This window comes from Kogia breviceps, chromosome 2 (assembly GCF_026419965.1).
Source record: "Kogia breviceps isolate mKogBre1 chromosome 2, mKogBre1 haplotype 1, whole genome shotgun sequence".
NCBI lineage: Eukaryota > Metazoa > Chordata > Mammalia > Artiodactyla > Physeteridae > Kogia > Kogia breviceps.
This window is the reverse complement of record NC_081311.1, coordinates 173664779-173680093: the sequence shown is the minus strand read 5'-3', so window position 1 is coordinate 173680093 and position 15315 is coordinate 173664779. Positions and strand designations below refer to the sequence as shown.

General features: G+C 42.5%; 1 protein-coding gene and 1 pseudogene across 3 annotated transcripts in view; one reads left to right on the top strand and one right to left on the bottom strand.

The window, feature by feature from the left end:
- The window catches only part of CCNYL1 (cyclin Y like 1), a 36347-nt gene extending 26313 nt beyond the window's left edge, over positions 1 to 10034 (bottom strand). For all 3 annotated transcript variants that reach the window (XM_059051422.2, XM_059051432.2, XM_067026696.1), the window contains exons 1-2: positions 9709 to 10034; positions 83 to 157 (exon numbers count right to left, since the gene is read on the bottom strand). In XM_059051422.2, coding sequence (XP_058907405.1) covers positions 83 to 157; positions 9709 to 9934 — 301 coding nt within the window. In that variant the 5' untranslated portion in view covers positions 9935 to 10034. The remainder of the gene's footprint in view (positions 1 to 82; positions 158 to 9708) is intronic.
- Positions 10035 to 12982: 2948 nt separating this feature from the next.
- LOC131750167 (thioredoxin, mitochondrial pseudogene) lies at positions 12983 to 13497 on the top strand (annotated as a pseudogene).
- Positions 13498 to 15315: the final 1818 nt, after the last annotated feature.

Genomic DNA, 15315 nt, shown 5'->3' with positions numbered 1-15315 from the left:
TTTCTAAATACTTCCTATAATACACAAAACAAAACCAGTTTTCACTCTTTTTCTCAGGGGGAAAAAAAAAACATTGTCTTACCATCCGTTTGAGATTTGCTCAGGAAAATTGTGCTTGCCCTTGGGTGGTCAGAAGGGTTTGATTCCAAAGCTAAGTCTGTATAGGAAGAAGAGAAAAAGGTGTGGTGATTTAGTTGAGTAGAAAAATACATGATTTTAAAGATAGCTACACATTGATTTAAACCACTTTTAATAGCCTTGAGAAGAGCTTTTAGTAATGACAAAAAGGCAATTTTAGTAAAGGCACAATATAAAAATTCTATTGGGAAACCGCAAAACTGTAGAAAAGTCTCCATACATGTGGAATAAAACCATGGCTATGTCTTAGACTTCTTTAACTTGCACCTAAATAATCTATGTCATTTTTAGATTAATCATATATGTGACTCCCCTCCTACTTAGCAATTAAAAATTCAGTCACCCTCCTTTAAAACTGATATTACTAGCACATTCCAGGAACAGTCTCAAGAAGCAAGTTATGCTGTAGCCAACTACTGTCAGATACCAGCTCAATATATCAAATATGCCAAAACCAAGTGAGTTGCTTTTGGCAAATGTTCTTCAGACAATCAAACGGCTAATTCTAACTCCATTCAACAAATGAACTCATTTAATTGGCTGTGGGTTATCTGGGGGCTATTCATCATGGCAGATTTAAGAGGACTACATAAAAGTTCAATGTTCTAATCTATAGAAACACTTCCATGATAGTGATTTTTAACTTTGCCCTCTATTTCCAAAGCTAAACTCTCACTTCTACATTCCACTCTGCATGATTAATTTGAGGCTTCAATAAGAGTACTTTCTGGAGCAGATCATAGGGCTACTTGAAAAAAATTCTGGCCAAACCTACACAAAAAGGTGGGTCTGCCTGTAGTCCACCTTGCACCAAGGTGGGACAGTGTCTTCTATTTAGGCAGAAATACAAAACAAGCACAAGCTACCACACGGGATAGTAAGGCTGTTGTTTAAAACAAACAAACAAACATAAAAGCCCTATGACACTTCCTCAGCAAAGTCCATCTCAAACCATTTAACCAATCTTTTAAGAAACCAGACCAAGATTCAGATAAAGAGTAATGGTTAAGGCAATTATTTCCCAAACATAATAACTGATCTGTTTTTGAAAGAGGGGTTTGATGGTCAAAGTGAAATACAAATATATCTCTGCCTCTTAGAGAATCAAAAGAATACACACATTGATATATTAAAAACTAGTTAGTCTAGTAGTGAATTCTGTCTAATCCAGCATTTCACAAATGTATCTACCTAGAATCCCCTTTTCCTGCCCAGAAAGAATTTTGCACGAACAGTAATTTTGGACTTCCCATTTTAACAGGAATCTGAGCCATCCATTTTAATGTTACTGCCAGCACTAGTAATTTACATAGCTAAACCAACTGCTTTGTTCTTCATGAAAATTCCTTCACTGAATTTGAAGTTTATCAGCTGCTTTTGGAGAAAATATTCTATTCAACATTTTTATGTAGAAGACCCATAAAAATTATTTTAAAGTTTTTTTCTCCTACATATTTGAAAAATTAGACAATGGGAAAATAAATTATTTCAGCTGTACACAAAATGACAGGCAGAGACTTTCACAGCTGCCTCTAACCTATGGCTTCCAAAAGGATTCATGACTACTTACCTATACCAAAAAGAAAGTAAACAGACTACATTTGAATCTAAAAAATAAGCAGAAATGTTTGCAAAGTAGCTGTATTATTTATCAGTGTCTATGGCATGGTAAAACTTAACAATTTTCAATGGAAGTCCGGGAAAAGTAAGTGCCAGAATCAAAGAGAAGCTTTAACACACTCTCACACACACACACACACACACACACACACACACACACACACACGCCAAACCAAGATGTGCTACTACAGATCTAAATACAAAAATCAAGAAGGCTGGGATAAAAGAAATGACAACATGCAAAAAAAAAAAAAAAAGTAAACTTAGCTCAAGTGACCAGAAAAAAGCTGGCACTCTCCCTACTCTATCCTAGGGGGTTCAAAGGTGGGCACAGGACCCAGGACTGGCCAATCAGTCACAGCTGTCCTGGGACTTCCCAAGAAAAGAGGAAGGCAGAACTATACTCTAGGATCCTTAGCTAGTCTTGAGCTGCTGGACACTCCCCTTGCTATCATGAGGGGAAAGGCTTTTCAGGAGACATCAACAGAGGAGAGCAGAACTGAGGAGATCATTTAACTCCTGGGTCAAGTTGTGCTTAACTCTGATTTTCTTTTAACTTGCAACTGAAGGAGACCTGGTTAATCAGCAGTACTGATGATCACACTAAAGGTGGGGAAAGGTAAAAGTCACTTGCTCATTCCTTTAACAAATCATGAACAAAAATCTGCATGAGCCAAAACGATGCTGTTTAAAAATTAAACACAACCATCCACAATCATTAACACACAGTGATTCACAACCATTACTTTTAGTTGCTTTTCTTATACGTTAAAAAAAGCTCTAACTAGTGTACAATTTATGTCTTCTTGTTACTAACAAGCGCTCTCCACCCCACTGTTTGCATATTTATTAATGAATACACACTGGCCCACCAAGTGTTATTCCTACACTGGACTTCGCCAATCCCCTACTGCTGGGGATTGGTGCTTACAAAGTTCTATTCTTAAAATATTATGAGGAAAATCTTCATGTATATAGTTTTTTAAAATAATGGTTTTATCTCCTTAGCAAAGATCTTCGGAAGTGGGATGACCAAGCCAAAAGGTTAGATCACTTTCACGGCTCCATGTACAATGCTAAATTGCTTCCTAAAGCAGGTGGGGGGCACATTAGGGTATAATGCTACCAGTCATGACATTTTGAGTTCCTACCCTTGCTTTGGATACTTGAAAAAAAAAAAAAAATTCCTACTGATATGAATGAGGAGCCTCACTGTAGATCTAATTTGTATCTCTTTTGATCACACAGTTTGACCATTTTCCCCCAGTTATCAGTGTTATTTCCTCTTTGGTGAGTTGGCCTATCATTTGAATGTACTGTAAACACCAGGGCCCTACTGCTGTCAGTTTGCATGAGGTTTTCAGAAAATATTAATCTTCTGTTTATAGCCTGTATAACTTGCACTTTTTGCTAATGAAAAATACCACATCACTGTTTTATAGAATGGACATGTGAGCCATTAGACAGTAAACTCATACATACACACAATATTTCTGCACTTTCCATTAACTATCTTCCCAAGAGCCTAAGGAGACTATGGTAAAACCTACCACACTCTTCACCATCACAAAGGTAAGACCACCAACTATTAAGCAAAGCTTTACCACCCACCATCCCTCTCCCCACACCACGTGCACACACAGTGATTTAGAGACTTCAGGAAATTACTGTGCATTCAGGAAATTACATGGATTCTTCCTCAAGTTATTTCTTTAGAAACCTCTAAGAATGTTTTACCCAGGAGAAATATTCTTGAGCTCATGATTAGGGGTTATGATTAAAATGGTATTTTAAGACCCATCACTTGTGTATTATCAATTTAAACTGCAACTTATTTGACAGCATGATAGGTCGATGTAGAAAAAGTATGATTAAAAAAAAATTAAACTTGGGTCTTAATGTAAACATTCCTCAGAGGAAACCTGTAAAACACCACCGACACTGAATACTGTTTTTTTCTCCAGTCTAAGATTCTACCAGTTGTTAAGATCCATCTCAAATGCAGTTGTTAAAAATGTGAAAATATAGGCAACTTAGAACAAATGAAATGCATTACTGAAGGCTAAAGGTGTTAAAACTATGCTATCAAACTGTCGATAAATGATTTCTCCTTGTTAAAATATTAGAGGGAGAGGGAAGTGACCAAGAAAGCATCTCACAGAAGCAGCATATTTCAGAAAGAGATTAATATCAACATATTGATTTCAATATATTCCAAATAAACAGGAGATGTCAGCAGTTTCTGGGCCAACTGCTGAGCACCAGTTTACTTAAAGGTAACCACTGCATTTACTGAGCTGCCCCAGCATCCCTATACTGTACAGTGCATTCATTTTATGACTCATAATACAAACATTACAATTCTTACAATTACCACGTAAACTGATGATTCCATCTCTTTGAGCCCACACTTTCGACCCCAGTCAGGGAGTTCCTGCCAGCCAGCCCTGAGCTGGGCTGCCTCACCAGAGGGTACACAGCAGGCTCCTGCACCTGCCCATCTACTGCTCACCCAAGCCTTGATCCTGCTTTCCTAGCTTCTGACAATCCTGGCTTCCAAACTTCCCAACTCTGGTTTCCAACTGCTTCTGTACCTGCCTCCACCTTGCTTCTCAGTTTTGCCTTATTTTAATACTCGATCAGTTTTACAGTGATCATGATTGAGAGGTGACATAGAGGTAAGTATACCTGGCTTTATATATATATTTATATATATATAAAAAAATATATATATATAAAAAAATATATATATAATATATAAATATATAATATATAAATATATATTTATATATTATATAAATATATATAAATATATATAATAAATATATAAATATATAAAAAAACTATATATTTGTATATTTTTAAAAGAGTACTTTGGGGCTTCCCTGGTGGCGCAGTGGTTGAGAGTCCGCCTGCCGATGCAGGGGACGCGGGTTTGTGTCCCGGTCCGGGAGGATCCCACATGCCGCGGAGCGGCCATGGCCGCTGAGCCTGCGCGTCCGGAGCCTGCGCGTCCGGAGCCTGCGCGTCCGGAGCCTGTGCTCCGCAACGCGAGAGGCCGCAGCGGTGAGAGGCCCGTGTACCACAAAAACAAACAAACAAACAAACAAACAAACAAAAAAAGCATTAAAAGAGTACTTTACTCAGTTTCTTGGACTTTTAAGAACCTTTCTGGGTTGCAAGTTACCTTCATTTCATTTCACATTATGCAGTGTTACTGTTTTAACTCTAAAGTTTTATTACTTTAATACACTAAAACAACAACCAAAAAAAGGGTGCGAAAAAAGGTAGTATTCCAAAAAAGCTCACATAATGTCATCAATAAATTCTGTTCCTATATGCCATGCATTTGGAATTTACAGTCCTACTCTCTATCAATACTCATTTTTAAAACCTTGGACAACTCAATTTACACCTAAGAGAAGAATTACTACACTACTTAACTCAGAACATGGTGAGAATCAAATGAAATGCAAGAGCAATCTATATACTACAGCCTATTTTAGGCCCTTATTAATATCGCTTTTTTGTTCAAGCCACTGTTGGCTCTCACCTGAGTTACTGCACGAGCCTCCTAACTGGTCTCCCTCCCTGCTTCCTTCCGCCCTTACAGTCTATTCTCACACAGTAGCTGGTCTGATCTCCCTCCACCCTCTCTACCCACCTTCCCTTTTCCTAAGAATTAACATCATTCCCCTGCATATAATCCTTCAATGGTTTCCCATTACAATTAGACTAAAATTCATATTTTTTTGTCAAGGCCCACTAGGCATACAAGGTCTTAATCCCCTATATTCCTCCTGGCATTCATTCACTCAGCTGCAGCCACCCATCTTTCTGTCCTTTGCACGCATCAAGCATATTCCCTTCTTAGGAACTGCACAGAAGCCTCTTCTCCCACATCCTCACATGGCTCTCTCAGGACTGCTCATGGGTCGCTTAAGGAGAAAAGCTGTCTTTAACCACCCCTTGTAAAACTGTCCTCCTCCCCAGCCCATACCTTCATTTTCTTTCTTCTCAGTGTCTCACTACCTGACGTTATTCTCGTGTTGTCAGCCCCCAGGCACCTCTAGAAAGTAAGGACCCGAGTTAGGGTACGGGCTTGTCTTGTCTAACCACTGTTTGTCCTGCCTCTGGAATGGTGCCTAATAATCATGTTTCAGTGTACCCCAAACCAGTTAAGTTTCTCCTAATTTTCCCACATCATCTAAGATTTCTTCTAATGCTGTCTTTTGATGTGTCTGTCACCTAAGACCTGAGTTAATTTCAGATCTCTTAGAGTAGTAGTTTAGTTACTCAGAATCAAAGACACAAGACAGGTTACCAAGAACCACGAAAACCTAAAAGAGGAAATCTAATGTTCAGTGAAAAACCAATGGTAACTTTAATTTGGGAAAAGAACATTTAAAGTTAAAATAACTACAAAATGACTCACCCTATGAATTTAATTAAGTCGTAAGACAAAGTGTACAATCAGAATGCTATAGGGAAGTAATAATACAATGCATCAGTTTTTATCTGTGTCCCCTGAATAAAGCATTATAATGGGATTATAAAAGATGCTCAACCATAAAGGCTGGGTAAATAAATTATGTTCCAACCATTCGATGGCACAGTAAACAGTTGGTAAAAGGCAGGCTGTAAAGCTATGTGCAGTTGCATGGAAATACATCATCCTGGAGCACTCTCTAGGTGTCAGCACAGTTCCGGGAGCTTCACGTCATTACTTTTCTTTATAACAAAAAGTTACAAAGTGGCACATAAAGAACAATCTCATCTTTGTAAAATAAGCACAATGCTATGTTTATATGCATACAAAAGGTTCAGGAAGAATCAACACCAAAATATTAATAAAAATTCTGGATATTCTGAGTGTGAGTAAAGGAGTTTTCTGTGTTTTCTAAATCTTTTACATCAAATGTTTATTAATACTGTCACAAAAAAAGTAAAAAAAAAAAAAAAAGTGTTTAAAATAGCTACTGGAAAGAGGAAAGATCTGTTGCTCAGAGGTTTTTCCACATCATATTGCCAATTCCTTCCCTACCCACTCTTCAGGGGGATGGGAGGTAGGGGTCACTTGAGAGAGCACCTTTCACCAGAAAATTAGCAAAGCTCCTAAGGTCAGAACATAAAGGCTGTATGAAAAGTTGATGAAAAAAAATAAAATCAGATAATACGACCTTAGCATCTTATTTTTTATTATGATACTACCATCAGTTATATTAGATATACTGTTAAAGACAAAGTAGTAAAAAAATTCTTTTGAGTCTATCTGAAATCTATACTATGTTCTTAGGAGTTACTTTTTTGAAATGGCTTGAAGAAATCATGTTCTTCTCCAATGTTTCTGAAGAACAAGACAGAGCATCATTTATGTACCATTTTCTCTAAGTAACCAAATAATTCTTCACTGTAGAAAAGCCAAAATGTTTTATATCTGAGTAGGTATTTCTCAGTTTCCAGGGAAACTGATATAAAATTGTCTGAAATAAAGACATTAAGAGCAAACTTCCAATGTGCCTGTACTTTACATTTGGTGTTCTGACCTTGTTTCTATGGAAACTTAATTAATAGGTAAATGCTGAAATTGAGGTTTCTCTTATCACTTTATTGAATGCCCCCCCAAAAGACAAATTGAAATGAAATTTTAACAATCATGTTAGACATAAAAATTCTGTACTCATGAACTCTATTTTTCCAGTTCCTGATTTAGCACTCCTTCCTAACCATACATAGTTGTATGCTAAATGCTTAGTACCTTACCTGCCCCCTTACCAGCTTCCCTTTATGTCCCACTGTCCAGGGCATTCTCGGCTTCAATTGGATTTCACCAGAACAAACTGTTTAAAATATATCAACATGTTTACCTGATTGATAAATTTAGGCTATTTCATGACTTCTACTTTTATTCATATCCATTGCACTGAATGTACAGACACAGAATGGAGAGGTAAATGCTGCTTCTGAGTTGTGTACAATAAACTGGAATGGCAATAATCAAAACTGGAGTATGCTGAGATAGGCCTAACTCATGGATAAGTTATAAAATATAAGGTGCACTCTAAACAGTTTCTTAAGCATCCCAAGAACTGAACTGGGCATATCTACCACCTCCCAAGTCTGTCTCTTTTGTTCAGTAGCTGTGTTACGCAGTCATTTCAGATCTCTAAGTCTTGGCTTCTTCATTGGCAACAGAGGGAGAATATACACGGGCCTTATTTGTAGATGGAAGGGTCGAGTGAAATACACATGAAAATGCGTTGTAAATCTTAGAAGAATTCTATAAAGGTCCAATTTTCGTCTCTCATCCTACACTAGCCAACTACTAACTGTTTTTAAAAATCATTTAGAGGCTTACCTTATAGCAACAAGTAGAGCAGTTTTCACAAGTACTTACATGCTTTGTGTTTAAAGCTACAATTAATTCACATAATTTGTTCATTCTTTCACAATATCTAACTTCTGAAAAGGGAGTACTTTCCACTTACAAAGCCACGTCCATCATAAGGATGAATCCACAGGCTTAATTATTCTAACTTAAGAAATTAAGTAAACCCAACTAAAATTTATACAGAAGAGCTGTAAGACACTTCGTCTATGAAATAATGACATCTCTGGCGTTTAAATGAAACAAATGGGCCAGTGGGGCTTTAACATCTTTATGATACGACGTTTTATACTTCAAAGAACACAGTCTTTATTAAGGTGCCACTATGCTACCCAGAATTTTTCTTTTAACCTAGAGCCATCCCTTTCCGAAATTCTAGAGACAAAAATCAAACATTTCCTCTCTTCTCTCTCTCCTCTCCTCCCCGACAACACCCACCCCCCAGCCATTTAGTCTTCAGAACTTTTACCTGAATATTCTTAAAGTTGAATAGGATTCTGCTGGTGGGTGGGTGGGGGGACGGGGGGGACGGGGGGGGGGCGGGGGAGGGAGCCATGGAGACACTTTTCTGCAGGATGGATGTGGCATGTTAACTCCCAAACCTGTATATTACAAATTACAATCTGAATTTGTTTTTTCTCCTTTGAAACTTTTGTCCAGCAGTCTCAGGAACCACGTCGCCCCTCCCTTTGAACAGGCAAACGTGTAAATGAAGTCGAATAAGGCTGTGCAGCTGAAGACATACTTGTGTCAAAGTGGAAATTTTAAAGTAATCAGAACTCCATGGGGTCTCCTTTGGTAAAGAAAAAAAAAAAAAACTATTCTCTGCAGCCGCGGCAGTAATGTTTCACACCGTTCACAGTTATTTTAAGCCCCCTCCCACCATTTTCTTTCCTATCGTGTTCAAATTATAGTTAGAAGGGATAAAATAGCTTCTATAAGGGCGACTGAAAACATTAAAATCCAAAGAATTTTACTTAAGAACACCACATTGACTCTGTCCAGACCTATTTTGAATTTAAATGACAAATCCTATAATGTTTGTCTTAATTGTCTCGAGTATCAACTACCTTAACGAATGGAAGTCTATCATCAGGCCCTTACCTAGTTCCTTCGCTTAGGTACCATCTGGATAGGGAGATGGGATGGATACGCTGAAGTTAGGGTATTTAAGTTTTCATTAAGAAAAGAGAGCACACATCAGAAAGTCTTTGCTAAGTCCCACCAGATGTTAAATAGAACCACTAGCAGGAAGGGCCGCGGATTGCAGGGTCTCAGGCCGGGCTGGGAAATGGGAACGGGGGAAAGAATTGGGCATTCTGGTAGGGAAGAGGAAAGGAGACTGGCCGGACGCGACGGGTAAAGAATAAGGGGTGGGGACGCCAGGCACAGCCAGCCTTCGTCCCCGGTGCCCAGCCCTGGGAGAGTCAACTCCGGGCCAGAAGGAGCCCTAGGCGGCGGCTCCCTCCCGGGGGACCCTGGGGGCGGCGGAGGCCAGAGGTAAGCCCGAGGGCAGACGGCGCCGACCCCGCGAGGAGCGAGGCGCGCCCGCCGCTTTTTACCTTCGGGCATCTCCCGGTCGCTGATGTGCTGCAGGTGGTGGCCTTCGCCACCTCCGAAATCCAACTCAGCGGGTTCCACGGCAGCCGGCGCCGGAGCTACTGCCACCGCGTCCCCGGCCGCCGCCTCGTAGACCTCAGACTCGTAGTCCGGCTCCGCTGACCCTGTGCGCCGGCCCAACTTGGGGCTGGCACTAGGGGACACGCAACAAGACAGCGAGTTCCCCATGGGGCGCCTCCACTCCTCGCCGCCGCCGCCGCCTCCGCTCGCCCCCCGACTCCGCCGCGCTCAGCAGCCGCCCCCTCCCCCAACAATGGCGCGGCGGGCACTGGCAGCCCCGGGCTATGCCGGGGCTGCGCCACGCATACAGGCGCGACCTCGCCCGCCGCTCGCCCGTCCGCCCAGCCGCCGGGCCCCGGGCAGGGCTCCGGCCCCGGCCGCACCCCCACAGCCGCCGCCTCCCCGGAGCCAACTAGTCTGTGAGGGCGGCGACCAGACCCAGACCGGCTTATTTAAAAGGGGTGGGGACCAGACAAGCGCTGAGACGCGCAGCCACTGCCGGGAGAGAGCGCAGCCGGAGCTCCTCCCCCTTCCGCCGCCGCCTCCTGACTGAAAGTAGCTAGCCTGGCCGGCCCTTGCCTACCGGAACGGGTCCTTCGGTCACCTGGTTTCGACGGACCAATCACGACCAGAGTTCCCTCCACGCGCCCTCCTCGGCGCGCAGGCATGTGACTCACGATGCCCCGCCCCCGCCCGCGGCTGCTCCGCCCCCCGAGCGGCGCGCCCCGGACTCCGGTTTCCATTCATCTCTCGCGCTCCGAGCTTTCCGATTCTGCGGGAAGCGCCCTGGGAGTTTGTTAATCGAAGCCGTCCTGAGTCAGTGGGCTCTGTAGAAAGCCCCTGTTCGTAAAATGCCAGTTCAGTTAGCGATTGGGTTTCACCGGGTCGACAACTGACTCATTTGATGTATTGCTCAACGAACTTAGTTACACCCCAATTTTTGACCGTTTTTTGTAACTGAATGCTCCTCCTGTCTTGCCTTCCAAAGAGTGTTAGTTTCCGCCTGCAGTTTAACCATAGCAACCACCGGGGCCCTGGTCCTACTCTCAATAAAGAGCTGTGGCTGTGTCTTGAATGAGACTCGAGGACACGTCACCCCTCCACTTCCTCATCGGTAAATTAGGTACCGAACTCCTCCCTCCCACCTCTGAGACGCTGGGATTCAGCAACTCGCTTTTCTCTCCTATTTCTCTCTTCCACGGCAGGAGTTTTCAGGTTTCCCTACTTTAGCCAACAACAACGCATAAAGGACGATTTTCTCATACAAACTTGAGAGTCACAGAGTGGAGTACCCCGGTCTTGATTTGATGAAGATGATAACGATAGTTAACGTTTGGCAAACACTATGCGCCCGACCCTGTTCCAAGTGAGGTACTCATTTAACCCTCGGGAACAAAATCCTCAGAAACCTTCATTTTACAGATTTTACAGAAACTAAGTAACATTCCCAAGGGCACACGATTGATCGGGGGTGTGGCCAGGATTTGATCCCTGATGGTGTGGATCCCCAAAGGCACCTTTTTGTGATTATCAGAAAATAAAGGTAGAAGTCAAATTGGGTTGGAAGTGGCATAGTGTATCAGGATTTTCTTTTTTTAAGGAGGAACAATTTTTTGATGTGGATTTTAAAATACTTTCCCTTCATTCAACATTGATTAGTCCTTCCTACCTGCCAGGCACCGTCTGTGGGAAATAGTCCTGCCCTCAATGACCTCAGGCACAGTGAGAAAACAAAGGCTTAGAAAGCCCAATTGTCTGAGGTCACACTGCTGCAAAGTACTTAAACCTGAAATTCAAACCTAGATCTCTTAACCCCAAGTAGATGATGGGGTAAAGAGCTTGGTTTTTTTCCCAGAAACATGAGAGCCATTGAATGTTGTGAAGTTAAGGAGTCACTATCAGGTGGTTTGTAGTGAGGTCACTCTTGCCAATAAGTAGGACTGATGGAAGCAACAAGACCCATTAAGAGACTTTATATTCATCTAAGAGAGGCGTGAGGGTTCAAACTAAAGGCAGTGGCAGAGATTGGAGTGGAGGGAAAGGATCTGAGGTCATTGGGGAGGTAGAATAGAAGTGCTTAAGTGGCTAGATATGGAGCGAGAAGGGGAAAAGAGAAGCCAAAATAGCTGCTAGGGTTCTGGTTTAGGGAACTACATAGAGTGTGGTTACTTTTTCTTAGATAGTGCAGGAAAAGGAAGAGGTTTGGGAAGGAAGATCATTTGGGGTTCTGTTAAGTGGAGCATGAAAATGGAGCTCTCTGGTTGAAAGTAAACCTCTGCAGGCTAAGTCCATTTTGTGATATCCCAACTTATGTTTTCAAAAATAACACATTAAATCAATTAAAAAATGTGATGGGGAAATTCCCTAATGTTGACAGCTAAGAATATCACATTTTTCATGGAGCAACTTGGAATCTGTGGTTTTAGTAAATGAGGCATCCTATGTAAAATGAAACTGGTAAATGAAAACATTTAAAATTGTGTTGTCATTAGAGTATACACAAAGTAACTGAAGCTGTAGGTATAGAAGTGATTGCCTTGAGACGACATGTATAATAAGGAAAGGAAGAAAGGAAGGAACGAAAGAAGAAAGGAAGGAGGGGAAGAAGGAAAGCGAGAAGGAAGGGAAGGAAAGAAAGGGTCTTCGAAAATAAGGAGATTTAAGTGGCATTTAAGTAAACCTGCCAAGGGAGCAGTGGTAGTTAAGGGGCCTGAGTTTTTTTGTGTGTGTGTGGTACGCGGGCCTCTCACTGTTGTGGCCTCTCCCATTGCGGAGCACAGGCTCCGGACGCGCAGGCTCAGCGGCCATGGCTCACGGGCCCAGCCGCTCCGCGGCACGTGGGATCTTCCTGGACAGGGGCACGAACCCGCGTCCCCTGCATCGGCAGGCGGAGTCTCAACCACTGCGCCACCAGGGAAGCCCAGGACCTGAGTATTAATCAGGAATGACTGATCACGTGAGTCCCATGAGGGTAGGGATCCCATCTGCTTCTCATTTCTGGAGCAGAGCACCTAGCACAGTACCTGGCCAGTAGATGCTCCATTCGTAATTGGCCAGTGTTGTCCTTGGGGCAGGAAAGCTACAAATACCATTGGCTGTGGCAACTGGGTGACTGGAGATGTGTGCAAGCTGGATGGCAGGCAGTGAGTAAAGAAACGAATAGGGAACAGAAGTGCCCTTGACCGGTGGGGAGGGCCGAGCTGTGCACCCCTCTGCTCTCGCTGCGGGGAGATGGCTCAGTGACTTCTGACGAGGTTCCTGGCCTCCATAATCTGCAGGAAGCCCTCTCAGAGTCAGTGGGCACCCCTTGCCTCCAGGGCCCTGCAGACCCCACGGCACAGTCCTAATAACCTGACAGTCACACCCAGCCAAGCCCAGTCCATATACACCACCAGAGTCTGTACAACGACCTTTAACATCCAGGATGGACCAGACTTTCAAGGCTGAGTTGTTGACAGTGAGACACCAGTGGTTGTGGATTTCCATGCACAGCGGTGTGGTCCCTGCAAGATCCTGGGATCAAGGTTAGAGAAGGTGATGGCCAAGCAGCATGGAAAGGTGGTGATGGCCAAGCCAGATATTGATGACCACACAGACCTCGCCATGGAGTATGAGGTGTCAGCTGTACCCACGGTGATGGACATCAAGAATGGGGATGTGGTGGACAAGTTTGTGGGCATCAAGGATGAGGACCAGCTGGAGGCCTTCCTGAAGAAGTTGATTGTCTGACAAGCAGGGAAGCGTCCTGACTGCCCCCGCCCACCTGGGCCCCGTGGTCCCGGGGGACCCAGATAGAACTCACAGCCCTTCCATGCCGGCCCTTTCCACCTCCTCCCTCTGCCTGGCCCCTGTGGGTCTGTGCTTTGGAGACCAGGCCTCCAAACACAGGAGCCTCAAGTGCTCCCAACCTGGCTGACCACCAGGGTGGCCGCCCAAGGAGCGGTGCCGCCGCCGAGCTGGGACAGCCGTCTCCCCACCCACTCTCTGCTCCTTCTAGGGCTTGTCGCTGTGCTTCCAGGATGCTGGGACAGAGTCCTGGGGCCAGCCTGCAGTAACAGCTTGGTCTCCCTGCTCCCTTCTGATCTGAACCCCAGTGCCTGGCTCATCTGCCTCCTGCATTTTTCTTTCTTGTTGCTGTTTTGTTAAAAAAAAAAAAAAAGAGAGAGAGAGAGAGAGAAAGAAGGAAAAAAGAAACCCAAACAAGTGAGAGTAATATACATAATTCCCTCATTTTTTGTAGGTCTGTAATAAAGAACTTTATGTGATCCCCTCTAAAAAAAAGAGAGAGAAATGAATAGGAGGTGAGAAAATGGAGACAAGGATTCTCTTCCCAAACATTTGGTTGAGAAGAGAGATGTGGTAGTCATTAGAAGGAGATGTACAGTTAAGAATGCTTTTTTTTTTTAAGGTGGAAAAAAATGTGAGTATATTTATATGTTAAAGGATGAGAGCTGATAGAGAAAAAAGGAGTTTGAAGTTAGAGGAGACGGCACAATTGACAGAGCGAGGTCCCCAAGAAGGCAGAACTGGATGCATTCCAGGACAGGCATAGATTAGCTTTGGACTGAGAGAAAAGCAAGGAGAGAGGACCTGGGTGAGAGATCTCTATTCTGGGTCTGTCAGAATTGAGACATTTCTGATAGAGGACAGGTTTAGGAAGAGCTCATCTGATGACTTCTACTTTTCTCTATTATAATAGGCTTCTGTTTGGAAAGCTACTCTGGGAAAGAGAGGATAATGTGTAGAGAAGTTTATACATCAGAAAAGCTCAATATACCTAAGAAAAAAAGAAATAATATCTTCCCTCAAAGTTGGATAAATTGAAAAGAAATTTGAGCAAAAACCAAGGAGCTCAGGTATAAATAGGTATGTCACAAAAGTAGAAGATGTGAAATATCTTTTCCAAATATAGCATAGCAACAACTTTGGGGGGAAGAGTTTAAAAAATTAAGAAGAAAATGACATGTAATTGCAAAAAGTGTGAACTTTACAAACGCTTTAATCACATAAGAGACCAAAAAAAGACCACAGGGAATATTCTTCTTTATTAAAAGGATACCAGGAGGAAAAGGTCACCTCAAATATCAGGGAAGCAAGGATGATTAATATTTAATTTAGTTGTTTCAAAGATGTAAGTAAGGTTTGGGGACAAAAACAGGCAACAGATTGAAATGTGGGAAACCACGGTGGAATGGGAAAGGATTCAGTTAAGTTCAGTTTCAGTAAACAACATCTTGTTAAATCCTTAGGACCTAGTGACTACATTCCATGACAATAATAATATTGTCTGAAGTCCTAGGAATGTCATTAGATACCATTTTGGATGATTCTTGTAGACTTGAGACAACGCCTAAGATCGTTTCAAAATAGTGCCTGCATTTAACAGCAGACGCATACAAAAATAGGTAGGTGTGACCTTGAAAATTAAAGAATTTTTAACTTGCTAAGCAGAAAAAATACTAGGAAGCATCGTTATGAAAATAGATTTGAAAATATTTTGTTTTAAGAGAACATTTGAGGGCAGTAAGAAAAAACTGTATCTTTTTATG